The sequence below is a fragment of the Osmia lignaria genome, chromosome 7, assembly GCF_051020975.1.
Source record: "Osmia lignaria lignaria isolate PbOS001 chromosome 7, iyOsmLign1, whole genome shotgun sequence".
Classification (NCBI taxonomy): Eukaryota; Metazoa; Arthropoda; class Insecta; order Hymenoptera; family Megachilidae; genus Osmia; species Osmia lignaria.
Genome location: NC_135038.1, coordinates 4,611,649 through 4,637,650, shown reverse-complemented (window position 1 = coordinate 4,637,650; position 26,002 = coordinate 4,611,649). Strand labels below are relative to the sequence as shown.

The following is a 26,002-nucleotide window of genomic DNA, read 5'->3' as shown; positions in this document are numbered from 1 at the left end:
CGCGTACCTTCTGTATCGATGTTGAGAAAAAAATAATATCGACTGCACAATATTGTAAATAATATAATAAATTATTTAATGTCGTCTCCCGATTGTACAACTGTGTACTTGGTGATAATTGGTCACGCTAGAGCATGGATAAAGCGTGATAAACACAGAATTAATTTACAGTAAAATGGGATGCATCGTGAAACTATAACGTCGGATGGAATGTAAAATGCCCTATGAACTTTTACTTAAACTAGTATACTCGCAGATAACCGATCCACCGTCGAACAGAACGGTATTATCCGCTTCTGGTCCTACAATAACGTTAGAATGATTAATTAAGACATCATTCTCAATGATGCTATCTCGAAATTAAAATAGTTGTCTATCAGAATATGATATGTCCTCTCGTTCAATTTCTACCATGAGAGATATATCAAAATTCCATTTAATGTATTCCTATCTCCTCTCACTCTCTCTCTCTCTCTCTCATTAATAACATCATTAACTTTCACGCCCAATTAACAACAATTAACGATTAGAATAAATAGGTTGGCACAACCATGGTCAGATGAATTTTACACACTACAAAAGACTATTCAACGTGAATCAACATCATCCGCGATTCTTCCTTAAATTAATTACATTAGAATAAATCACGCTTGTCAAGGTCGCTGACTATATCGCCTTGTCCTATAATATAATACATTATCGATCACGATTTATGATTGGATTGTCTACAACAGTCGCACGATTCACAGCATATTCCTTTACGAACGCGAAGCGAACTCGTTGAAAAGTTATTTCGGAGCACCATATATATTATTAACGAGAAGCTTCGACGTTCTACGTAGGATACGAGTCCATGCTCTTCATGGATAATCTTGTTTGAGCACTGATATCACGAAATCAAACATCTATTAAAACAATCATTCGAGACTCGTACATTCGTACCTGGTAACTCTCTATAATAATTCTATTATGTTACAAGGAATACAGTGAATTAGATAAAAGACCAGCTAAATTGGTAAAGAACAACTTGATTAAACCCTGATGTAAATCTTCGGTACCGAGAGCTTCCTTCCGACAAATGATCAAGAGCAACCTGTCGAATCATCTACAACGATGACGAGCATATTTGATAGATAAAAACCGAAAGATTATTGCTCGTCACTCACTGATCGACAATGTAGATTCTATAACAATTTTTAATCTATATACCGTATACGTTTCTGAAACCTTCAAAGTGTTGGCGATAATCTTGTCCCGAGATTTTAAGTACGAGAAAAGTTTAAAATCGATCATTAGTTATGTAAGCGTTTACGATCGACTTGTTGCTCGTGGTTTCGTTAATAGAATCACGATCGTGGAAGGAAGAAAGGGAATAATTTTAGTTAAAAGAAACTCGTCTGTCTATCGCATCGTTCACAGGCCGCGTCGCGCGTCTCACAACACGACTATCACATTTTTGTTTTTACTTATCTTTCTAGCTTATCTTTCTCCCCCCCCCCCCCCTCTATCTCTCTCTCTCTTTCTTTCCTTTCAATATTCAGACTTTCTCAACTTTCTCACAATCGACGGAAGCTATAGAGTTCATCGTGCTAGCGTTCTTGCTCTCCGTGTCCGTCTCGCTTTTCGCGATGCTGGACGTCGAGACACCGATGTGTGATTCCGTGTGCATAGGCAAAATTCCAGCGTTCGCGTCTTCTATCGCTTTCCTTAGCTGTGAACAGATGGAAAAATGTCGCGAAATAAACTTAGAGCCTAGAACCCACTTCTATTGTAAATTAAAAACAGAGAGGACAGAGGTATCTGTATTTTGAACGAACCTCTTTCAGCCCGACAACCCCGACTAGCCTTCCAATGGCTGTTACATAGGCGTGATTCACGCCGACCATACTGAACAGACTGTGCACCTTCAACAGAGACGTCCTTTCGACCAGTTGAAAGGGTGCTGGATCGATGTGACACCTAGAGAAATCAACTTCCAACGCCATTTCGCTTTCTTCCCATCGTTTCTGATCCTCCGCTGACATGTCTATCACTCTTTCCCGGGGCTGTCGATACGAAGAAACGTTACGAAACGGTTTTCATCGTCTTTTCATTACGATGCAACGATGTAAACCATCTGTCATTACCAATTGTACTTTCTTCGATGTGGCTGGACTGGGTGCTAACATGGGTGTATGGGGCGCTACCTCTTGACTATCGCGCCTGGTACCAGTTCCGGAACCTAATTCCGGATCAGGATCTACGTCCTGTAAGGTGGCAGACTTGCGGAAGATCGCTTCGAAGGCCAAACGTATCCTAGAATCGTAACGGTGCTATGGAGATCGAGGGAAAACCAGTTTTCCTCGTTGCAGAACCAACATACGCGATGATAGTAATGCATAGACGAGAAGATGATTGGAAAAACGGCACAGAGGCAAGAAAAGGCTACTCTGTGTTCGCATTCCTGGTCAATAGTCAATTTCTCATCTCTCAGAATGTGGGATACAGTCTTATTTTTACGTATTACAAACTCGATTCTTTCCAGTCACAAGTTTTACCTGCTCTCCGCGCCGGTGACGGTTGTGTACGGAGTAACAGCTGGACTAACCAACGGACTGAATCCTTTCAACGTGAAAGAGTTGGTTTTCTTCAGGATTGACTTCTTCGGTTGCGAGCCAAATACCGGAGAATGGTAAGTGTGCTAAAAGATAACGAGAGTAGAGGGAGGATAATCAGCGTGGCGGTGAAGCAGGATAACGCAGTTAATTGAGCAAATAGACACAATTACGTGTGCGTTCATTGACGTCAACAGGGTGTGACTCACGTGGTCAGAAGCCGTCCCATTATTCGGAGACATCGTTAGATCGTTCGCGCTTTGTCTTTGCATTTTCAAGATATCCGGTGCTGGAATCACCTCGAACCGCGATGGTCTCCTTGTTCTCTCTTGATCCCTCAATTGACGTTCCATCTCTTCTCGAGCTCTTTCCTCGGCTTCTTTGTGCCATTTTTGAGCCACCTAACGACACCATGGAAAACCTACTAATCCTACTTGGAACGTAGACAAAGTAGGATAGGAAAATCCTTAAAACTAAGTTAACTACCTGTAACCTTCGCTCGCGGCCAATATGTTTCTCGATCAATTTGATTAATTCCAGCCTTTGAATGGACCCGAGGAGAATCATCGAATCTGGATTGTCAACCAGAGGAAAACCACGTAGTTTGCGGTTTTCCTTTAGAATTTCCTTCAATTTCTGATACGTAATTCCATGCCAGATGTACTTCACGTCGCGTACCATGAAGTCTTCCACGTAAACGTTGTACATTCCTATGAAAATTACGATTCGTTCTCGAAAATGCAACTCAGATGTGAATTTCGTTAAACATCTACAGGGTTTCTAACGAGAATTACCTCTTTAATCATAAATCCTTTCGAGAAGCTTGTTCAAGGAAACGAGAAATGTAGTTAAACGAGATTTGAAAGGAGATCTTCGGAATACGAGATTTACCTGAACTGGATGGCAGTAGATCCGGCAGGTATGGTAGTTTCTTGATCAGAATGATGCTATCGTATATGCTGGGTTGAAGAAGAGCGGCGATAGCGTTACTGATCAGCACAGCGATCATAATTGGCACGATGTGCGTTATCTGACCGGTCATCTCGAATACGATAACGCTGACGGAGATGGTGTGAGTCACTGCACCGGAAAATGCAGCTGCACCGACGGTAGCGTAACCTCCTACAAAATTTCATTCCATTGCAACGATATACGATGCGAATTTCAGCCCTGACTCGGATGAAAATTACCTGGTACGATAGGAGTTATGATACCGCCATAACGAACGCCGGTGGGGAACCATAGAGCCATAGCCTCTCCCACGGCTCTGCCTAGCGCAGCGCCGATTTTAAACACGGGGATGAAGATTCCCGAAGGCACGGGAACCGTCGAGCTTATGATAGAAAAGATGAACTGAAATCAAAATTCTTTGTTCGACCGTGGACCATATTTTGCTCGACAATTTTCTTCTCGAATTCTTACCGTGAAGGTACCGAAGCCAAGCAGACCAATGAACACGTCGGTGTACCCCGTGGACCAGTGTTTTACTATGTTCATCTCTTCGACGCCTAGTTCTTCTTTGGTCCAGGTGAAGTTGGTAAACAAACCGTACACTTGGTCATGGGTGTTCAAATCACCAGCCATGAATTGGCCTAGTCCCAACGGAAAGGATATGGACGACACCAAGAGAGAAACGATTCCAGGGTAGAGAAAACGACTGGAATTATTCGATACGATCACAAACCATGATTCGGGAGAAGATGTAATAAATATATCTAGGAGGTGATCGGTATTAACATGTTACAATCTCCTCTAATTTGCATGTTAATACCGGCTGCATAGATCACTCACTTTTTCTGCAGAAAGCTGTTCATACTCTTGTTCTTCCTCATGAAGATGACATACTGTCTGTGTAACCAGACGTAAAAAGCACCACATAGACCGCTGCCAACGCCGATCAAAGCAAATACGAACAGTTCTTGAGGATCGAAGGGAAAATCCATGGTGAAATTCGTAGCGAACATCGCGGTGATGGTTTCTTCCCTTTGAAACCAGATCGCCAGCAATCGAAACATCGTGGCGCCGCATACAGCGGCGAAGAAACCTCGCCAATAATTTCGTACGGCGAAATAGACGGTGGTGACCTCGATGCTGAAGAGAACACCTCCGATGGGAGCCGCGAAACACGCGGCCACACCGACCGCGCAAGCTGCCGCGAGCATCTCGCAGTTTCTGCTCTCATTCTCGTAGATCCCTTGAAAGCTGGTGACCAATTTCGAGAGAAGGGTCGCTACGATACTGGCGATATGCACGAAAGGACCCTCTTTGCCCAGGGGCAAGCCGGAGCCCAGGGTGGCGGTCAAACCTATCACCTGTTAGAAATTAGGATAGGTAGGTAGGCTACACCGAGCTTCGAAAACATGCAAAAACATGCAAAAACATGCAAAAACATGCAAAAACATGCTGTAATATTCCAGATAAAGCCACAACTCAAAATTAGCAATGTTTTGGAAAATTATGACGATGGAATGAAGTGGTTTTTTTTTAGTGGTTGCGAAGAGGATTCGTCGTGTGAACGCGTACAATATCGTAGGATCAAAGGATTGATTAATAATTAACGAGCAATCGCGTGACAAGAGAAACAAAAGCTGGAAAAAACAGCAACCAGGATATCCGCAATTACGTAGATACAGTTCACTGAAGCAACGAATGCAACGAGATTATGTTTTCTGTCTAACCTTGGCGACTAGAGTACGAAAAGTTAGGTACTCCTTCAACGCGACTCCACGTAGGATGGTCTTCATCTCTGGAATCCCGGATCCTATGCTCTGAGGTGCAACAATATGGACGAAACCAGCGCTGAAGAGGATCAGACAAACTGGCAAGGACACCCAGGCGAGATACTGAAGTGCCGGATGATGCGTCAGGTCCTGATAAAGCCATATCCTGGCTGGTGGAACAAGGACACGGTTAACGAGCACCCGACAAATAATTACCCGAAAAATAATTACTTGGAAAATCGACAATTTCTCATTGGCTTCAAGTTACATTTAAACTAATTTTCTAGACAACGAGGCCTCGATTCGCTAAGTTTATTCGAGAGACGAAGGACATTGTAAACTAATTACTGTTTAAAAATTTCTAACCGAGACCTTGCAATTAACTGAAAAGAAAAATTAACGAACTGTTTCGACAGAGAAAATTGTTTTTAAATTAATTTAATCAAAATTACAGCCTTGATTTGGAAACAAGGAACACTGTGCACGTGAAACTGACCGTTATTGCACATAGAAATCCCACGATCCATGGCGTAACTGATAAGCGCCATGATAACACCGAGAAGTGCCAAGAAGACCCAATCTTCGCCTAATCTAGCTCCAGTGTGTTTCCAGGCGAACGCCAGTAATGCCACCAGCTTCCGGCACAATGGTCCTCTTCTCGACTTCCGTAAATCCTCCTCTCTGGTTTTATCATATTTTCGTCGAGCCTTTTCGTGGTACTTGAGTTTTCGTGCCTCTTCTTTTGCGTACTCACCCAGGTCCTTCGTGTAGCGACCATACATCTAAATCATCATCGTTTCATTCATTTTACATTCTTATCGTCAACAACTCGTATCCTTCCAATAATTTGTACACGATGGACGACACTTTGTACAGAAAATTTGTATCGTACAATTGAAAAAATATCTTTAGAGAACACGATGCAAGATTTGCAGAAATGTTTAATACGTACCAAACGATTGATACCCACGATCTTTGCGCAGGATTCTGCGATTAAACCGATCATTCGAAATTCTTTATATCTCGAAAGTGATCCGATTCTACATCTTTGCTTAAGGTTAAAATTTTCAGGTGCAAGCTCGTTGCTTTTCACGAGGAAAAGCAAAGGAATTGAAAGAAGCTCAGGCGAGACGAAGCTTATTAAGCAATTTTAGAGGCACTAGTCTAACAATTACTTTACGAAAATCAGCATTCAAAAGCGATTATAATTACGCGTGTACGAGAGATAACGTCACAAAAATCGTTATCCGTCTAAAGATAAGAAAATATTGCGTGAAATTTCTCAATGATATATGCAAACTGTCCTTATTTCAAATTATACGGTGTACGATTAATCGGTGTGACTTACTACTTGTCGTAAAATTAAGAAAAAAAAAGAAATCTTTTAAATTGCGAAAAAGATAATTGACGAGCACAAAACGAAACGTTTCAACCGAATGAACAGGGTATCGAGACTAGCTCTTGTTTGAACAATTTCATATGGAATCCGAAGAAAACAAGATTACGCTTTCAAAGTTCGATAACTTTGATTAGTGATCACGATGTGTATTATGGGTTGATATTTAATGATGATACCGAAGGATAAGTAATTAGATCGATGAAGATTCGACGATCAAATACTCTCATAAAAAGAATAATGTTAAGTTTCTTTTAAATTAATTATACGAAACAAGGTACAATGTAGCACTTAAAGAATTCCACTTACAATATAATCATCGTTACAGACGAAATAAGCTCTGTTCAGAACGACAGCCGGCATGAAAACTGGATCAAAGATCTTTTAACGAGGGACAAGGCATTTCTGAAATATGTACAGAAAACCTTTACGAATCACTGATAATTGATTAAGCATTCTTTTTATCCACTTTCAGAGGAATTTAATTCATCAACAGCCGAAAATCAACTAATTATTGCCGTCTTGTTTTCCCCTACATTCCTCCCGTTTGTCTCTTGGCAAACTTTGAAACTCGGTATTTTTGGCCACGACTTATTGCGAATCGTTCATTGCGTTTCTATTGTTTGCCTCGGCCAGTGCCAATGTACACTTGTTACACTAAAAGTCAACAAATCAATCGATTAATATTGTCGAACATCCACGTTCGCCCCGAGAAATGCCTCGAGTTGTTTCGATCTTCGCCAATTTTCAAGTTTGATCAATCACTCGTTAAAATAAACGAGAAAGATTTATTCACGAAACACGCAACACCCTGACGAATAGATATGCCTTTTTCGATAATCGATACAATCGGTTCGATACGTTTCAGGAGACGTTTAATTATGCAAATGTTTACGGAGCGTGCAATGCCGTCAAATTTACGGACGAGCGACAACTGAAAGCTCTCGAGAAGCTTTTCGATTGCGAACTTGAGCGGACGATATTCCTTGAATTTTGGCAACCGTCAAAATCCTTATTTTTAGCGTCCGCCAGCTAACATCGGTCAACGACGGGGTCTACTCTATTGTTCATTGCTCATTAAATGTCCTCGACACGAACAGTTAATTCAGCCAACAACGTTGCGATCGAACATTGCGCGTTTCGTTGAATTTCATTTCATCTACCCTCGTGACCAAAATGTTAGCTCTTTCGCAATTTTCCCAACGATATCTACTTCCTGTGTTTGTTAAACGTTTGAAAAGCTTTTGGAATCGTGAAAAAGAACCGGAAATAACTAGTAACTTTTCTGTATGAATTCTACTTTGCGACGCGTCTATCTATTGTTTCACGTGTTGCTCATTACTACTATTAGTAATTACCGTGTCCTTGTTTATCAAAACTTGTTTACTCGAAATTTACAATGTTACTTATAAATCCGAAGGAAACCAAATGAAATATAGGGAACATCTGAACTAGTGTGCAACAAATTTGACGTCAACGAGGGTCACGTTCTACTGGGCAATCAGCCTCTAACCCGATTTCAGTGATTTAATCAATTAATGGCCTAATTTCAACAGAAAGCAAAAAACTAAAAATTCTACTATTTAACCAAGGAGCCGAATAAGACGTAAGAATAAAAGAAAGTTTTTCATAAAATTACGTAAAATGAATGTAAACTTGTAAACGATGCATACCAAAAATAAACATATACACGGTACAAGGTGAATCGTATGCGTGAAGATGGTTACGATATGCATCTGTGTGTGTGGAATCAAAGTTGTCACGTGAGTTGCGAGAAAAGATTTACATTCTGGTCACGCGTGTCGTATAAACGTAACGAGTCCTTAAGCGCTCATTCATGTAGATAAAGGCGTTGCTTAGAAAGGCGTGTAGCAGCAATAGTCGGCGTACTCTTTTCCGTTTGTAAAATTGTACAGCGTTTACGCGAATCTATGATGGTTTTTGCGTGACCAATTGAACGCCGAAGGAATTTTCATTTGAACCGTAATGATCAAACGGGTGTACCACGAAACAACGCGTAGCAAGTAGGTAACAGTTACGAATGGGAGAAGCGCGACAAGTAGTAAGCAGTACGACTTGGCGTACAATTAATTTCTATCAAAGGTAGGTACTGTGTACTAAGAAATAGTAGGAAATAATAATGAACAGTAATATGTATTATGGGTGAATATTTAACACATAGACGGGGAATAATTTGTTCCCACGAGTGATGGAAAGAAAGATTCGTTCGATTCGTCGTGGTTTATTGAAACAGAAATTGAACGTGTACGACGCTCGTAACTTGTACTCGCGAGAAGCATAATAAATCGTTTGGGATGCATGCAAGTTTTCAGTCTCAGAATTTACGCAATGCATTTTTTTTGCATTCTGCTTTCGTGCGTTTTCTTGCGAGAAGGAAAAAGAACGTTTGGTTGCTTCGATTTTTCAACGAACGTTCTGTACGTTGCAGGTAGATAGTTTTTCGAGGTAATAAGAGAAGCGACTCAAAGTCGCTCGTCTTTACGTTTCTAATTTCGTGGAAGTACATTTGCGAGGTGTGTAAACTGATCATTGCAATCTCGTGATGCAGATTTCGTGTCAAGGTCGATTTATACTCTTATATATCTGACATTTCATTGACATTTGTGAAACCTGTTTCGAGATGTGCAACAAATTTGTATGATCGAGAAGACGCTAGTCAGGCTGAAACTTTTTGGGCAAGGAACGATCGACGAAAGATCGTTTTTCTAATATTCGACGAGAGAAATCGTGACCCATTATTGTAAGCTGTTCTCGCGGTACGTTTATTTCAAATCTAGCCTCTCGTCTGCCCGTTTGGCAACTAATCAAAAATCAGATTCAAAGAAAAATGCAATTTATCATTGCGAAGAGGAAAACGAATGTGCAAGAAGACAGCGTTTCTAGATACTTGGCAGAAAATTTCATGTTTCTTCTCGATTCATGCATAAGAAACTAGCATCACGATGCACTAAACGATCGTTCAGAAAAATCGCTTACAATCGTGTTAATGTAATCGAAGGGATCGAATTCCTGCTGCTCCTCGTCCGCGTTTGGCGGAGGACACGGATAGAAAGCTTGCGAGGGTCTGATAAAAACAAAAGATTTCATTGTCAATTAGAGAAACAAATACGGAGGGAAGGTACACGAACGAATATGTTTTTCTTTCTTGTAACCGCTGTACACAGAATCGTGACTTTTAGAACTTTAGGACGATGTTATTTTTCATGGAAAAGTAAGTCGAAAATGTATGGTAAACTTTCTTCGTACGAAGTTTCATTTTCGAGAAAATTTCATAATATTTTTCTACTCGTTCTCTCGCGTTTCCAGTTAGCTGATAAAATGAACGCATTTTCGACAATTTTTTAACTACGACGAAGCGAAGATAGCACAATTAAGTACATCGTTGTGACGAGTTTGGTCGTTCTGGTGTTAAGTAACCACCATTATCCAATAAAAGAAATACCAACACTTTACAACGAACAATTGAACAGGTATATCAAACGTAGGAAACGTGAGTAGTATTCACAATGGATTTTCTCGAAAAAGAAATCTTCGTACGAAGAAGCACCCTTTCATACTTTTCACTTACTTTCTCACAAAGAAACATCACTTTCACAAGTTTGTACGAACGGCACGAGGAGACACCCTTTAAGATTCCTTAGAATGAAAAACTATCGGATACCTGTGCGGCCTGTTTCGCCGATTTTCCCTCAATTTCGCCATCAACCTGGTGAATTCCTCCCATTCCTTGTCTACTTCCTCCTCGCTACCCTCTGGATGATAATGCAGAGTCTCCTCCAGGAGCTCCTTCTTCGTCGTCTGATTCGCCATGTTCGGATGCTCCTTCGAAACTTTACGGCTATCTGAGAGAATACACCGCGTGATTCCTCTTCGACACGACCGATAAATCCTATCGGTGCAATAAATTCTCAGCTCGCTCAAAGTGCAGCTCCGAGCCTCGAGTCCCCTGAGTTCGAAAGATTACGTAATCGTGTGAAAATCATCCTTAATATCTTCCAGTCTTTCACAAAACAAACGAGAACCCTGCTCTTTTTTTTCTTAAGAAGATTCACCGATCACTGATCGAAGACATACAGACCAAGAGACAGTCGCGTCGTTTTTGAAGATCTTCGCGAGAAAAATGAAGAAAACAAGAATCAAATATTCGAGAGATCTTCTGGATAGCATTTTTCAACGAGAGAAACACAATTTGAAAGCCGAATCACTGGAAACTCTTTCGTAGAATCGTCGCGACACTGACACTGACACTACACGGACGAAACGAAGGAAAAATTGGGGAAAAAGCGAACGTTTAAAGCAATTGAATGGTAGGCTGATACACCGTCGCACACCAAGTCAATGAGTCACACTGACAATGAGAAGAGAGAAGAGCACCGTATGGAGCTCAGATGGGAGGACCTAGCTGGTCCAATTTACGGACTCATTAGCCTCGCTCCGACTGTTGTCGACATCATTGTCGTCGTCGTCGTCGTCGTCGTCGCCATACCGCTCGCGATTTTCCCCCCGCGATATCAGGGGGGAGGAAAAACTGTCTCTCTTCTCACCTCTGCGGTATCGTCGGGAGGACACTCATCATCGACATTTTTTCCCGACAATGTTCAACATAACTTTCAATAAATTCGTCTCAATTATCGTCGTGAAATCATTTGAAATCAATTTGAACAATTATTCGACACATTCTTTGACACAATTGTAATTAATTTGATTGATCTCGTGAAGAAAATCCGTATCAAAGTATAACACTATGGATTGAATCTTTTTTTTTATATGAAAATACCAAAGCAATTAATTTATATAATTAATTGCTCCTTAATTGCTATAAAGAATTTCGAACAGACAGTGAGGATGGATTTGAAATAGAAGAAAAGAACGAGAAATTGAAAAGTCTTATCGGTGAGATTTGTAGTAGCGACTGTACGATAGCCGTACACGGCAATTGGCCACTTCCCTCAACGAGGGCTCGTAGGAAGCTGCCTTCAAAGTCACCAGTTATCATTGATCAAAATTACCACGTAATTTGATGAATGGCTGTCTTACCCGATGCCGGCACCGAGCCTCCGATCGATGACTCTCTCCTCGCTTATTTTCTGCAGGATATTTCCGGTTCCAATTATTTATTTTTTTTTATTATTTTTTTCTTTTTCAGTAGAAACGATCCAAACGACATATTATATTTGCAAAATGATCGAAATACACCAACGAGGAGAAGAGAATAAGATTCTAGCGAATATCTAGCTTCTAGATACTCGTAGAGGATAAGCACCTACCTTGTCGAGTAAAAATGACGATTTGATCTGGCAAAGATTTTCAGTGGATACAGGTGAACGATTAACCGAATGGCCAAGCAAATTGTTCGTATTTATCACTTGGAAAAAGCTCGCTTAATTATCAACGTACTCAGGCCATAAATTCGTGTGTTTATCCGGATGAGCAAAGAGATAGCAGATAATGGACCGGAAAGCATTGCCGACTCGGTAAATTTGTCTAAACGAAGGAGTGCGTCAACAGCAATTGGCAATTATTGAACTTCCAATGAAACAGAGATATTTATAAAGATCTTGATATTCTTGGACAAACAGAAACAGCCAGCAATCTCGTGTTTTCTTCCATGAAATTAGGTCAACAGTAAAGTTGAAATCTCTAACGTACATTCACAAAACCATGTACGACACGAACATTGTGCTTTAAGAGAAAATTAGTTGCTTTTTAGTGGATTCTTGACAATTAAAAAATCCAGCAAATTACACGAGAATTTATTTTTAGAAACGAAGGAAAACTGAGCAACGCTTATTAGCAAGTCGGTTACCATTTCAATATTTCAAGCAGGAATATGGAAGATGAATTATCACGTCAAGTCAAACGCAAACTTCTTGTTAGTTTAAAGTATTTAATGAAACGCGAAAAGTGTACAGACCTACCGATTGAGAGTATTCAAATTCGTAACTCTTGGAAACGGAATAATTCGTTGTATTTGCAAGCTCTTTGCATCGAATAATTTTTAATAAAATTGTACGATCATAATTATTTGTGTCCACTAAACTGAACGAACGTACAAAATAATACCATTAACAACTAATCAGAGCACACATCGATCACGTGTATACCAGCAATGATATCATTCAACAAAAATAAATCAACGTTTAAATGGAAATTTTAAACATCTTTTTTGCATTGTACTCGTGTCATCTATCGTTGAACAACAATACCACGTTCGTAACTAAAGGCAATAATGAATGAATCTGTTTCATAACAATCGTATGACGCGTGTACTTGTTTAATTAATAGACGAGTACAATTTAAGTGTAATTAGTCGTCTGATGAATATGGAACGACACCGATTAAGTATTACAAAGCGTAATTTACGCAAACAGTGCAGAAAAAGAAGATCGTTTCGTTAGACTAGACAACCGACGTACATTCTTTCTAAGAATGGTTCGACCTCTTAATTGTCTAACTGTCTTTGAAACAACCATTTCCGAGCCTGGAGGAAACAAACGTGGTTCATTACGGTAGACAAAGGTTCTATAGGCGTATAATTGTTTGACAAAAAAATTGGACACTGTCAAAGAGATACGAATTGGAAATAGATTTATATGAAATTAGCAAGAGAAGAATGTTGAACAACTATCACCACGGATATCCCATGGGTTCACGACCCCATGCCGGTATATTAGAGCACTGAATTAGTTAATGTCAGTCACATGGCCGAGGAACGAGTTACCATTCTCGCGATGCGTCAACAGTGCATACGATTGCATTTTCGACAAGATCGTTTGTCCAATCATTGGACCTTCCTTCCTATTTAGCTGGCCCTTATATTCTTCGAATCACTCTTGTTTACCATCTATCATTTTATTCGCGATAATTTTCTTCGTTCCGATCCTCTATTGTTCGAAGTAACTAATTTCAATGAAAATTTTTAGGATTTTTAACAGTAATAATTCTTGTACCCGAGTGAAACGAGTAATACGTAGATGTATAATCGGGTCTAGGACAAAGTGGATACCGGACAGCACGATCGGTATCTCGCAACAAACTCATCGTCAGATCTAATGAGATAACGTGTAATTAACGATTCTAGAGACGATCCGTGCCGACAAATGTAACCACGTTTCCTACTGAAAAAAGAATCACCATTCTGAGTCATCGACAGTCGATTTACGACTTCTTCTATCAAATTTATTCTTCATTCTTTCGACGACTATTGGAGCGATGTTCTTTTTTTCTTGTACACGATTGTTCATGTTTAATAAAAACCTTCGTGCATTCGCATGTGGTTATCGTGAGAAAAATAAGATAGCCCGAGCACGCATTTGAGGCCTGTTCGATAATACAGCAACAAAACAAAGCGTATCGATAACTTTTGAACTCCTTGTAAGTACATCCGTCATATTCTTAATGTTTTTAATGATTTTAATAATCAAAACACGCTTCGATTCATTGCTTCGTTGTAGACGTTTACGAAAAAAAAAAAAAAAAAAAATGATAAATAGAACATACGAGATGAGAATCTATATTGACTAGAATCTCGATGTTTTCTGCGACACGTGCAACGACAGCAAAATACGTAGAAAGTATACTTGATACGAACACGTTGATGAAATTTCGATTCCACGATTCAACTTGACACGCGTCGAGCATAAGTAAAGCGATCTGTGCGAACTATCGATGGACTAGCATACGAATTTAACCAATTATCCTTTCGTCAAAGAAATTGCTTTTTTTTCTAATCGTGTTATCCTTCGTTGGCTTAGAAAATAAGAAAATTTTCTCATTACTCCTACGCATCTCTCGTCTATAAGTTTACAAACAGTATCGAATATTGACGCAATGCGATTAAATGACACGCTTTTTATACACGATAACAAAACCACTAAGGACTTTGTTAATCTTATCAACAACGAATCAGTTACATTCGTAACGTTCTCGTTTATAAACGAAAAATTAACGATAAGTGAAAAAAGACACGGAGTCTGCGAATCTCTTCGATAACCCTGTTTACCACTCGAGAGAACATCGAGCAGAAAGAATCATCATTGGTTGACTACCCCTGATACACCGACGACGTTTTTGTGTCATGAAAATATTTATTGCGACGTTTATTTAAAGATCTGTCTCAACGAATTGTAAATATGCATGTAAAGGGTGAAGAGTTTTTGCAAAAAATTGTTATCGAAAATCTTGCGAAAAATAAACACATTCGTTGAGAGTGTAAATTCCGATGAGACTTAATAAACACGGTTAGTCATCCAACATCCAACTCAATTTCCAATTAAAAATTAATAAAGTTAATCTTTACGTGTAATCGTACACGTTCTCGTCGAGTAATTACACGACCAGGTGTCTACTACTATGGTAACGAAAGATCATAAGAATTCTAATGACTGCGCACAGATGAAATGACGGAGTTGAATTTCCTTGATCGTAGAACATGGAATTGCAATCGATACACGTAATTCCCAGGTAAAGTTTCTTTCGCTTTTAATTATCGTTCATAGGGTTAACATCGATCGAGCAAATAATTCTTCTGAACATCCATCGATCGATACACGTGTCTTGTCTCTGATGTGTATCCTGATTATGCAAATCAGTGTTGTTAGTTATCCAACAGAGATTCGCTTGTCGATAATCGCGAGTCCCGATCGGTAATGGGTGCAATCGAGATCCCACGAGCAAGTCCAAGGACATAGCCGTAGTCAATCATCGTCGTCCTCCTCATCATCATCATCATCGACCAACGATCAGACCACAGTATTGTTACATCATCGTTTCTATTAAACTGACAACACGCGATGCTTATCCTTCTGTAAACATTACTCGAAAATCTGAAAGTGTCATTTAGCCCATCCTCTGATTCGTCACACGATCAACTGAATGAAACATCGATGAAAAATGATGTTTCTTGTAAAGTGATTAACCGATCCTGTGATCGATACATCGAATCAGAGGATACGGAGCTTGCAATAAAATACATGCATATATTATTTTTTAAGATTTATATAAAATAGACTTCTTCTTGTACAGCGATATAAAAATGGTAACGTTTAAAGATTATGGTTGTGACAAATTTACAATTGTGTAAAATAAATGGACGATGAATAAAATTCAGTCTCGTGTACTTAAATCTTGAAGAAAGAAAATTTCACCCATTCCAATTCAAGATATCTCTGAACTTAATTAATTCTTCACATTATCTATCTAAAATACAACTATGAAACAAACTAAAACATTTAGAAAACATTTAGAAAACTGTCTTAAATCCTTAATCCTTAATCAACGAGTCATTTTCTTAGGAATAATTTTCATAGGTGCGACTCCTAATTGGTTCGCCAACTCTTTGGCAGCTTTTAACTGATTAGGATGATAAGTAATGCCACCTTCTTTATCCACGCGTTCCATGGAATGTTTCTCTGGATCTCCAGCTACCATAACAGGCTTGTCTCCGACAATAGGTAGCTCTCTCAATTGTTTCAACAACTTCGATAATCTTTCTTGTGACCCAGAACAAAAAGCATCCGGATTGATAGCCATGAAACACTGTCCGAGATTAGCGATCTTTTGGCTACCTTTCCACTTTCTGATGTTAGGTCCAAAGTGACTTCCGGATAAAATACCGCAAAGCACTTCGACCATCAAAGCCAATCCGTAACCTTTGTAACCTGAATTACGTTCTTCACCTCCGAGAGGCATCAGAACGGTAGCTTCGTAAGCTTTCTCGGGATCTGTTGTCACCTTTCCATGAACATCGAGCGCCCAACCCGCGGGTATGGGTTCGTTTTTTCTCACCGCGAGCTCGATTTTACCCAATGCCACGGCTGTGGTGGCCATGTCCAGATTGAATCTATCGTTGTTCAATGCGGACATTCCCAAACTTATAGGATTCGTGCCCAATGCCGATTGTTTACTGCGAGTTGGAGCCATCAGAGGGCTGGTGTTGGTGCAGCTAAAGCCTATTGGCAGCGATGGGTTATCAAGCGTCTCGAACATCAGAAAATTTTTCGAATCACTTTGAATTTTATTTGAAACCCGATGTTTTTAAAATATTCATGATTTTTGAAAAGCTGGAACAGGCAAATAAAATTCCAAATGATTCAACGCTCCCATCCGTCACTACCTATCAGGTTCTGTTTGATCGCCATCGCCGTGTAGTAACCGCAGATTCCGTAATGATTCGATTGACGAGCCGCCACCATGCCGATACCAAACTTCTTCGATTTTTCGATCGCCAATTCCATACAGAATTTACCGATCACCTGGCCCAGACCGTTGTTCCCGCTGACCAAAGCTATCGCCTGCAAGAATATTCATCGATACTCGTCGAATTTCACGGTGAAACTGAACGACCCATCTTTGGTTTACTTGACGACATCCTGGGTGGAGCTTGCAGAATAATTGAAAAGAATTGCTTCGTTAACAAGCGAGATTTGTTCTGTTTATCGAAACAAAGTTAGGTAACCGGAGATAAGAAGCTGGCCCGTTTCGAAAGCAGCGAATTATCTGTCTGTTTTTTCAAACGGATCATTTTCTTTTACCTCGAAACGAAATATGTATACTTTTTACAGCGTCTTCGGATTAACGCGGAAAAGGAAATTAAATATATAACTCGTCGAGAAGAATGAAACTGATTGAAGTTAAAATAACAGAGGCTGTCTGATATACTTTCTTCGTCGTGCTTTAAGCAAAGGAAATGATAAAATTTCCACCACCAACGACGATCAAGTAAACCGGTCGAAGCTGGATTTTCAAGTGTCGTTCACTCGTCTTTAATGCATTTTCAACGACAACGAGTGTGCGATAACTGTGCGATAACTGTGCGACCACGTTTTATTATAGAATATTATTATAATCAATCAACTCGGTGAATGACTGATTAGAACTGACTAGGTTGCTCTGTCTCTACAAGGCGAAACTGCAGGAATTACCTTCTCTCTCGAGATCGATAAAATAATATTGCCAATACACAGTTGACGCACAGTCTCGTGTGATTTTCGATCGAATCGTACCTGAAAATCAGTAATGATCTGCGGCTTAGCAACAGGATCGGTGATCTTATTTTGAATATCCTTTATGTACATTGGCACCCTGTTCATTCCATGGCTAAAATGGCCACTGTAATCAGCGGTCATTAAATGATGGCCAACGATTTCTCCAGATTCTGGTGTCGTTCCAACTTTGCACATACATTCGTTAATAAATCTGACTACATCCTCTTTAGGTATGACCATCTGATCGCTACTTTGCGCGGTAGCCATCCTTTTCGTATTTATCGAGCTGAATTTCAGCATATTTTTCAAAAGCTTCGCTCTGCTTTGAAAGGTGGTCAGAAAACTTCTGTACATCTTCGACATCGTCCTTTCAATTTTATCTTTCTGTTATACAGACCAGGAATCTTAACTTTCTTTATCGTTGAATCGTAGAAAATTTCATATGTTACTACTTAATAGTTTCAGTTTCGAAATTCTTTTTACTAACACTGTTTGATTTTCATCCGCGATACGGAGCGCGCGATCGGATTTGAATTTCCCGCGTTCCCAGCTGGCGGAAACTAGGCTGCGTTCTCTCGCAGTTACCTCGTAACTTCTATCGATGAGTCGAAGCAGTCGACGACAGGTTTATTCACCGATTCAACGCTTTTGATTCAATATTTTCCTATCTGAATAATTAACTTTCGGGATAACTGTTCGACTAATTAACTCGACCACCAGCTGATCTATAGATCACGCGACTATTTTCGTGATACGAATAGAACGTGTTGTTGCACCAGCTTCGCGATCGCTACTTACGTCACCTGACACTGCAAAAAATATATTGGCTAGACTGGCTGACGTCGATCAAGCGGGAACTTTAAATTATTCGAGATAACGCTAACGTCTCGTTTCTATGTATTGTTATACATATAGATCACAGTTACATCACGAATTAATCTTCTTCAAAATTTATGCATCATCGCAGTTGGTTGAATTTTATGTTAAATGTATCGCTATAAATATTTGGAATGTATGTCGCTTTTTATGAATTTTTTTTGTCGATACATCTTTGAAGTCTTATCGCATAGAAGAGGCTTGGTTCAAGGTCTAAACATTAACTGGTTTTGATATCATATTTGAAAGTACACTTTCACGAGGAAACGAACCAAGCTACGGATTTCACGAGGAAATTAATTGTCGATCAATAGAATCAAGTAAAAATTAATATAAAATGTTGGAATAAATTTGCTGGAATAGGAAATGTTCGATACTTTCTTTTGCCGTAACATGTACTTTATTACTGTTTACTTCCAAGTTTTCCTGCGATACGTGCATTCGTTTCATATTTTTTTGCATATTTAAACGCGTATGAATGCCGTTTGTTTCGTTTTACGATTGTTTTCTAGGTTAGAGGAAAGGAGGACGTATTTCTATTTTTGCATCGATAAAACCAACAAGTATCTTCTTAACGTAATCACAGACATTACAAAGCATGTACACAGTTTGAAAAAGTTTTTCCTAATTAAATATTGTTCGTCGAAACGTCTAAGACTGTGCCTGTTAGTCTCACGCTATCTAATCAACGCTACACTGACACCTAGTGTGCCCTATGGTATAAAAAATGTGCAAAATAAAGTAATACTTTAAATAATCTCGATGGGAAGTTAAAGTAGAAAAAGATGAGCGATTTACGCGCCAGAACCGCTAATGATACATTCCTGCTTTCGGTTTCTCAATACAAACCCCGTTTGGAACGTGTTGAAAGAACGGTGTTTGGTTGGCACGTGTCGCAGGGTCGTAAAACGAATTTCACAGATGTACGACTAACAGGTGAAATAAAATGCAAGATCCTCGTTACGGGAGAGGTTGCAAGGCAAACCGGCTGATCCAGCCGCAGAAAAAATCATTAATCGACCCTGCGTTTCCGTGTGCATTGCTAACTTAGCTGTATCTAGCGTTACGCAATACAATCCACGTCTAAATCATGCCCCGTGTCGAATATTCGGCCCGTACCGATATCGTACTACCGTTTGCGTAATCCAACGTAAACTGAAAGATGCGATTTCTTTCCTTCCTTCCTACCTATTCGACGTCGAGGCGAAAAAGTTAAAAGGAATCGAACGATCGCGTGCCTATAGAAAACGAAGCGACACCTCGGTGTTGAGTGACCACTGTAAGCTACCGTTTCGCTTCGCTTCCTGAAAAACGAGCTACCTGCTAGTTCAGCTGAATCGAAAGAACAAATTTTTTTTTTTTTAACTGAAAGATTATCTGAAAATATTTGAGAATTTATATCGACACTGTTCCCACTGTCCGATGATTAAAATTGATAAGAAATAGAGAAAAATGGTTTGGTAAACGCATAAATTCATCGCGACCGAGTATCACCTGCGCGTCGTTATAGTTAATTGTCAATATTTGTGTTCCGATTATATACGCGAGGTCGTCGTATATAAACTTACAGTCGTACGCGCGTAACAATAACAAATTTCTTCTATTTTATCGATAATAATTGGGTTAATATCGATAAAAATTTGGTAATTAATCATTTGTTCGATAATTCTACCAAAAGTGAAGTTAAATGTGTCCTATCGATTTAAAATATAGAAATCTCATTTCTCCGCCTGGCGAATATCTTTTAAAACGATAACCCTGATTGTACTTTACGTACCGATCGAAAAATATGCTCGTTGCTTTAGGAATTCTGGCGAGCAAAAACAGCTAATCGTACCAGTTCCTTTCTCGCTGGGCAACACACAGAACCAGCACAGAATCATCAAAGTAACGTTATCAATCTCGTCTCTGATCGTAGATTTTCAAGGATGCGTTGTCGCACAACGGTCAAACTAATCGTATCGATAATTATATTTGTAAACTTTCGTTTATGCAAGCTCGTAACTCCATTGGTTTTTTGAAAAAAAAAAAAATCATTGCTGAGGAAGTGTTAAACAGACCTTGACTAGATAACTGTGTAATCAAACAAATTGTGTAATTCGAAGAAAGGAACGTTACTTTTAGAATGCAGATTAATTTTCCTACAGAAATCCGCATCATCTATTTTCGAGACCGTAATCGATCCAAAATAACCTAATACCTCGATACTTTTCAAAATTTCGGCACGCTGATCCTATCTGCAGATCATGCTTCAGTATCATTTCATTCCAATTATCGATTGACATCTTCAGTGACTCTATCACTGGCATCAAGACGAAAATCTGCAGATTATTTCAGCACTAAGCTTAACATTCTGCATTTACCGAACATAACCATATCATAATCACATATTCATAGTACTAATTCGCCCGTATAATAATAAATAATAATAATAATTAATTAATTACAATTTTCTTCAAACATCTGGTTGCTTTCAAACGAAAACGAAGTAAATCAATTTTCATCATCGGTTGACGAATTGCTGTTGACAATAATGAATTAATGTGATGTTTGTTTTGGTGGTACGCAAGATCTTGTTAGCCGTAACTCTATCGATGTTTTACAATCCGCGGTCCACGTCACAAATGTTTGACAGGATAAAAAAAAAAAGATTGATTTACAACAGATCAAACACAATTCGAGAAGCGAGCATAAACGAATTAACGAATCAAGAAGGAGGATTAATGCTTATACGCGTTATCTCGCGTTCCGATCGTATTAGAAATCGACTAATCGATTGCGATAACTAGTTTAGATCGTTTGTTAATTGAAAGCGCGAATTTTGTTTGCATATTACATATGTATTCGTGCGATTACATCGCGTCAATGAAAACCATTGCTTCCTTGAGCTTAATCCTTTTAACCTACATACATACATACATAGAAAATATTTCAAAAATGATTCACACTGCAAAAACTGTCGATTCTTCGTAGCAAAAGAAAGGGAAAAATCCTTTATCATTTTGTAATCTGGAGGTTAATTTTCAAGGTACAGACGATTTAAAATTGGGTACTCCACTTCCAGCACGCCCTTGACGCCAAGTAGAGCACCCCGGAAGTCAGGCATCTAATTTTGGATCGCTTATATCTCAGAAAGAAAGCTACAAACTGCATAATGGTAAAGAACTTTTTCATTTCATTTGGTACAAAGCATCTTTGTGGCGGGAATGAAAAATTGAAAAAAAATTTTTACGATAAAAACAATTCACGTTAGAACGAATGGAATAATGATAAATATCGTGGTTAGGTTCTTCGGTTTTTTCCTTCTGTTCACTGACCAAGGTACGATAAGCTGCAAAAATTATGCAAAACTTGCATAACCTTTCGTCTAGCGTTGCTAACGAATCGAAGTGTCGATGACGATCGGAAAAGCGCTGCTCGCGATTACATCATAAATATTCGATCGCGTTACGTTGCTTAACGAGCACGAGACGGTCGTGGAAAGACGGAAACGAAAAGAATATTGCGTTGTTTCTAAGGTGTTAGAAAAAAGAATCACCTGAACGTACAGACATATGATAAAAAAAAAAAAAAGAAAAAGAAAATCACTGCGAGAACCTTCGAAACGCGGAGAACGAGTTAATCGACGTTAATGAGATGACATCATCGATCGTTGTTTGATTTCAAAACAAACGATCAAACGATTGATACTGAACGCAAATCTTTTGCCAGAAAAGAATTTCTAATTCTAATAAAACTAATGGTTTAAATAAAATGACAGTAATCGAATGATTTGAAGGAAAACCGATTCCTCTGATGGAATCTCTGGTAAAAAGGCTTTTCGCTATGGTGTGCGTACGTCGATAGAAGACGGCAAATAAGAAAAAGACACGGGGTTCCTGAACGAGAGGATGTAATTTACCGGTTTTTGTTTCTCCTCTGTGTGCGTCAATAACTGTTACAGGTAAGGTCCTTTTTATCTAGCCTTTCAAAGGATCGCGATACAACGATCGACCAACTACACAGAATTCGTTCGATCGACCTTATATTTTTCATGAAATAATCGAACTGTTTGTGAACTTTTAAACTCGAAGACGAATTATCAATGACACATTATCGGTATACTGTTTTTCTTGCATAAATTCTGTCCAGTGAAACAAGTATCCTGGTTTAGTAATTAAAAGTATCAACAACTTTAATCTGCTAATACTCTAATAAACTGGTAATTATTAGAAGGAAATTGATTAAGTTTACGATCTGCTAGAAGATGAAAGAGAAATTAGCGATAAGAGGCTAAGCAGATAGTGTCAGGCACAGGCAAAACAAATAGCCGAGTTAGAGATTTTTCACTTGGTTTAGGTAAAAAACTTACCTAATGCTTAAAATTTGAAGTAAGAAAGTCAAAGATATTATGACTCATAAAATTGTTTTTCACGACACGTCCTCGCGAATAAAGAAGACGACTAATAGGAAGAGGGGACGACGGTGCAAGATATCGCGAGTCGCTAGAAATGGCAATTTGCCCCGTAATTTTGCATAGACTGTTTCGAAAGTGACGCGTCTGCTCGAGGACGTATTGTCTTCATGTTTGATATAACAGCGTCTGAAGAATCCGCGACCAGTTGGCAGACACGTGGAACGTTTCACCGTTGCAAAATCGGAGCCTTCACGCGAGGGTGGCAGGAAAGAACGCGTTAGTCAGCCAACAAACGTCTTTTCTCGCTTTTCTCAGACGAATTTTCAAATCACCTGTCTGATCTTCCTCAAATTAAATTATTTCGCAATTATATCTAAACTGTTTCGTTCGACTGTATGTCGGATAGGTATACTTTAGTACATTCGCGCCATAGATTCTAATCGGCTGTGATTTTACTGATACGAAGCACTATCGCGCTCGATTAATATTATTAATAAGATCGAGAATCAGAATCGGCTGCGATATTAATATTATTTTTATTCATTTCATTCGCTCCTCGGCCTACAACGTAATTTGTACATATCATCGTAACTCGTAAACACGAATCAACTATAACAGCTTCTCTACTACGCAGAAAATCCTGATAAGAAATATTAGGTCACCAAAGAAACTCTTACCAAGCTGTTTAACTGTAAACTCGAATAAATTCGCGAATTGAACGGCGATCTAAACGGGACAGGCTCTCGCTAACAGCTCGACATTACCCTTTCTTACTCCTGCAAGTACTATTCGAGATAACGAAGTAGCTTAATAATTTACAACTATTTGCAGGATAAACGATGTACAGATAATAGAACGTTCTATAAATCTCATAGCGAATCCTCTGATAATTTCTTGATGGAAAACCACTTGTATACATACCTGTTTGCAATTTCGTTTTTAAACTCGATGGAAGAGAAGCGAAGGAATCGTATCGATAACACGCGTGTCTCGAGTAGGTCTGAATGATTTTTCGACTCGTGTTTATCAAACGTTTTTTTTTTCACTTATTTCGATTAGTGTAATCTGGTACAACTGGCCTAATTACGACACGATAAATTAGCAAAGATTCATCGAAGGTAGGGTAGACGATCGATTGATATAATCAACCGTAGGATGAATGGAGGAAAGCGTGCGAATATTATGAAAATGAAGGCGTGAAAGTGGAGGCGGAGCACGTGGTCCGCTCGTTGCAAACGGTATAAATTGCACTCTAAACTCCAAAGCGAACTATTCGCGACTAGCTTCGGCGTCGTGGCCAAGAATAAACATGAAAATAGGTTTGCAACCCTTGCCTACCGCTGCCTTTAACGCGTCAATCGTTTCAAGTCTCGTCACTTTAATTCAACAAGCAATCGCTAATTTTATCCTTTCCTGGTAATATCTCTTCGTCTACGTCATTTTATTCTAATGCATAATAATAACAGTAATTAATGAAAGCAAAAAATAAAAAATACGAAATGGAAGCCTAGCGATAAGCTTAGGATCTACAATTATCCTTCTTATCTTCTTGCAACCTGTCATTTTGTATTCTCTTCAAAGTGTATTATTCTAATTTACTGTCTAATAACAGTAATCAGACACTGAAATTATCCTCTTTATCTTCTTTCGCAAAGTATCGCATCGTGTTCTCTCCGATATGTACTAATTAAGAAACTTAAAAACTAAACAAACTATCGGCTTGATCCTGTTACAGGATCGAATCGAAAGTGAGAAAAGATAAAGCACTCACCAAAGTATTCTGGTATCCCAGACCATAGTCTTGTCCTCCCTCGTTGTCGGACGATGCCATGTTGGATCTCGAGTACGGGGACGATTTTCGAAAATTCACGGGACTCGTTCGATCAAAGAACGAGCAGAGACCATAGGAGCCAACAAGATAAAAAATGGGAAGAGACAGAGAGAGAGAAAGGAAGGAGGTTAGGTCAAGTTAGATCGGCACTTCACTTACATAGGTTTCTTAAACAAGACGAATCTTTCTTCCTCTTCCTCTCCTGCCACTTACATTTATCGACCACGATCCCCGCTTTCGACGCATTTATCGTCACCCAGAACGATCTTTCCTTTTTTTTCTTTATTTTTCACCGATCACTCGGCCACATTCGCGAATATCCCGAAAACAACGAGATACCGAAACGACAACGACGATATTACGTGAAACGGTGATAAGGAATTTACAATAAGCATCGACCAGAATACTATCGGTTTCGTTGCACAGACGCGAAAACGTACGATCTTCGATCGTTAAATCCCAAGGAACGTTACAAGAGACTCGAAGAAGAAGTAGAAGAAGCAGAAGAAGAAGAAAACAAAAGTTGTTCCCGTCTGAACAGCTTAAACGTCCTTTCGAGCACGCGGTCTATATGTACCTAATGAACCACTCTGATTGTGAGACACGCGTTCGCTAGCTACCAAATACCGAAAACAAAAACAACGTATTTACATCGTAATAGCAGCTTCGTGTACTCTGAAATTTTCAATGTTTTTCATCGCGAGATAGATCTATGTTTCAGAAACAAAAACTTCCCTGACGAATCTCAATCCTTTTTACGTAGCACGATCGATTCAATTTCAACGTGTAAATAAAAGATACGTTTATAATAATGAAATTAACTCGTCGTTGATAGAAGAACACGAGAAACTTCGCGGACGATGGATTTTATTCCGAAACTTTCACTCGTTCGACGCGCACACGAGAACTAGCTGAATTTTTTTACGAATACTTGCTCGGATGACGAAAAATTGTTAAAAAGTAAAGTTTCATTTAAAACACTGATGAAGGAAAACGATTCGAATTCGAAGGGTCTCGGAGGGTCGTACGGGACACGAGACTCGCTTCAAGAGCGACTGTCCGCTCGGACGGTCGTCAGCCGACTGATAGGTGTATGAATGAAGCGGCCGAGATTTCTGCTTGCCACGGTTTACAGGAAAATCGGTATCCTTCTTTGTCAACCGCACGCGACACTTGGATTTTT

General features: G+C 39.3%; 2 protein-coding genes across 9 annotated transcripts; both read right to left on the bottom strand.

Annotated features, from left to right (window-relative positions):
• Window positions 1-50: 50 nt before the first annotated feature.
• Window positions 51-26,002, bottom strand: ClC-a (chloride channel protein 2). 6 transcript variants are annotated; one of them, XM_034336089.2, is made up of 14 exons: window positions 10,393-11,486; window positions 9,708-9,795; window positions 5,811-6,096; window positions 5,273-5,484; window positions 4,386-4,906; window positions 4,017-4,251; window positions 3,785-3,947; window positions 3,486-3,716; window positions 3,081-3,304; window positions 2,804-2,995; window positions 2,538-2,680; window positions 2,127-2,295; window positions 1,818-2,045; window positions 51-1,711 (listed from the first exon to the last, which is right to left on the bottom strand). In XM_034336089.2, the coding sequence occupies exons 1-14, from the start codon at window positions 10,539-10,541 to the stop codon at window positions 1,538-1,540; spliced, it is 3,015 nt and encodes a 1,004-aa protein (XP_034191980.1). In that variant the 5' UTR covers window positions 10,542-11,486; the 3' UTR covers window positions 51-1,537. The 6 variants fall into 6 exon arrangements, with proteins under 6 accessions (XP_034191980.1, XP_034191983.1, XP_034191986.1 ...); XM_034336092.2 differs by lacking the exons at window positions 9,708-9,795; window positions 10,393-11,486 and adding an exon at window positions 24,760-26,002; XM_034336095.2 differs by lacking the exons at window positions 9,708-9,795; window positions 10,393-11,486 and adding an exon at window positions 22,944-24,675.
• LOC117609588 (putative oxidoreductase YjmC) lies at window positions 14,197-22,935 on the bottom strand. 3 transcript variants are annotated; one of them, XM_034336131.2, is made up of 4 exons: window positions 18,204-22,935; window positions 17,735-18,100; window positions 16,846-17,023; window positions 14,197-16,681 (listed from the first exon to the last, which is right to left on the bottom strand). In XM_034336131.2, the coding sequence occupies exons 2-4, from the start codon at window positions 18,077-18,079 to the stop codon at window positions 16,005-16,007; spliced, it is 1,200 nt and encodes a 399-aa protein (XP_034192022.2). In that variant the 5' UTR covers window positions 18,080-18,100; window positions 18,204-22,935; the 3' UTR covers window positions 14,197-16,004. The 3 variants fall into 3 exon arrangements, with proteins under 3 accessions (XP_034192022.2, XP_034192020.2, XP_076545187.1); XM_034336129.2 differs by having other exon boundaries at window positions 17,735-18,525; window positions 21,040-22,935; XM_076689072.1 differs by having other exon boundaries at window positions 17,735-22,935.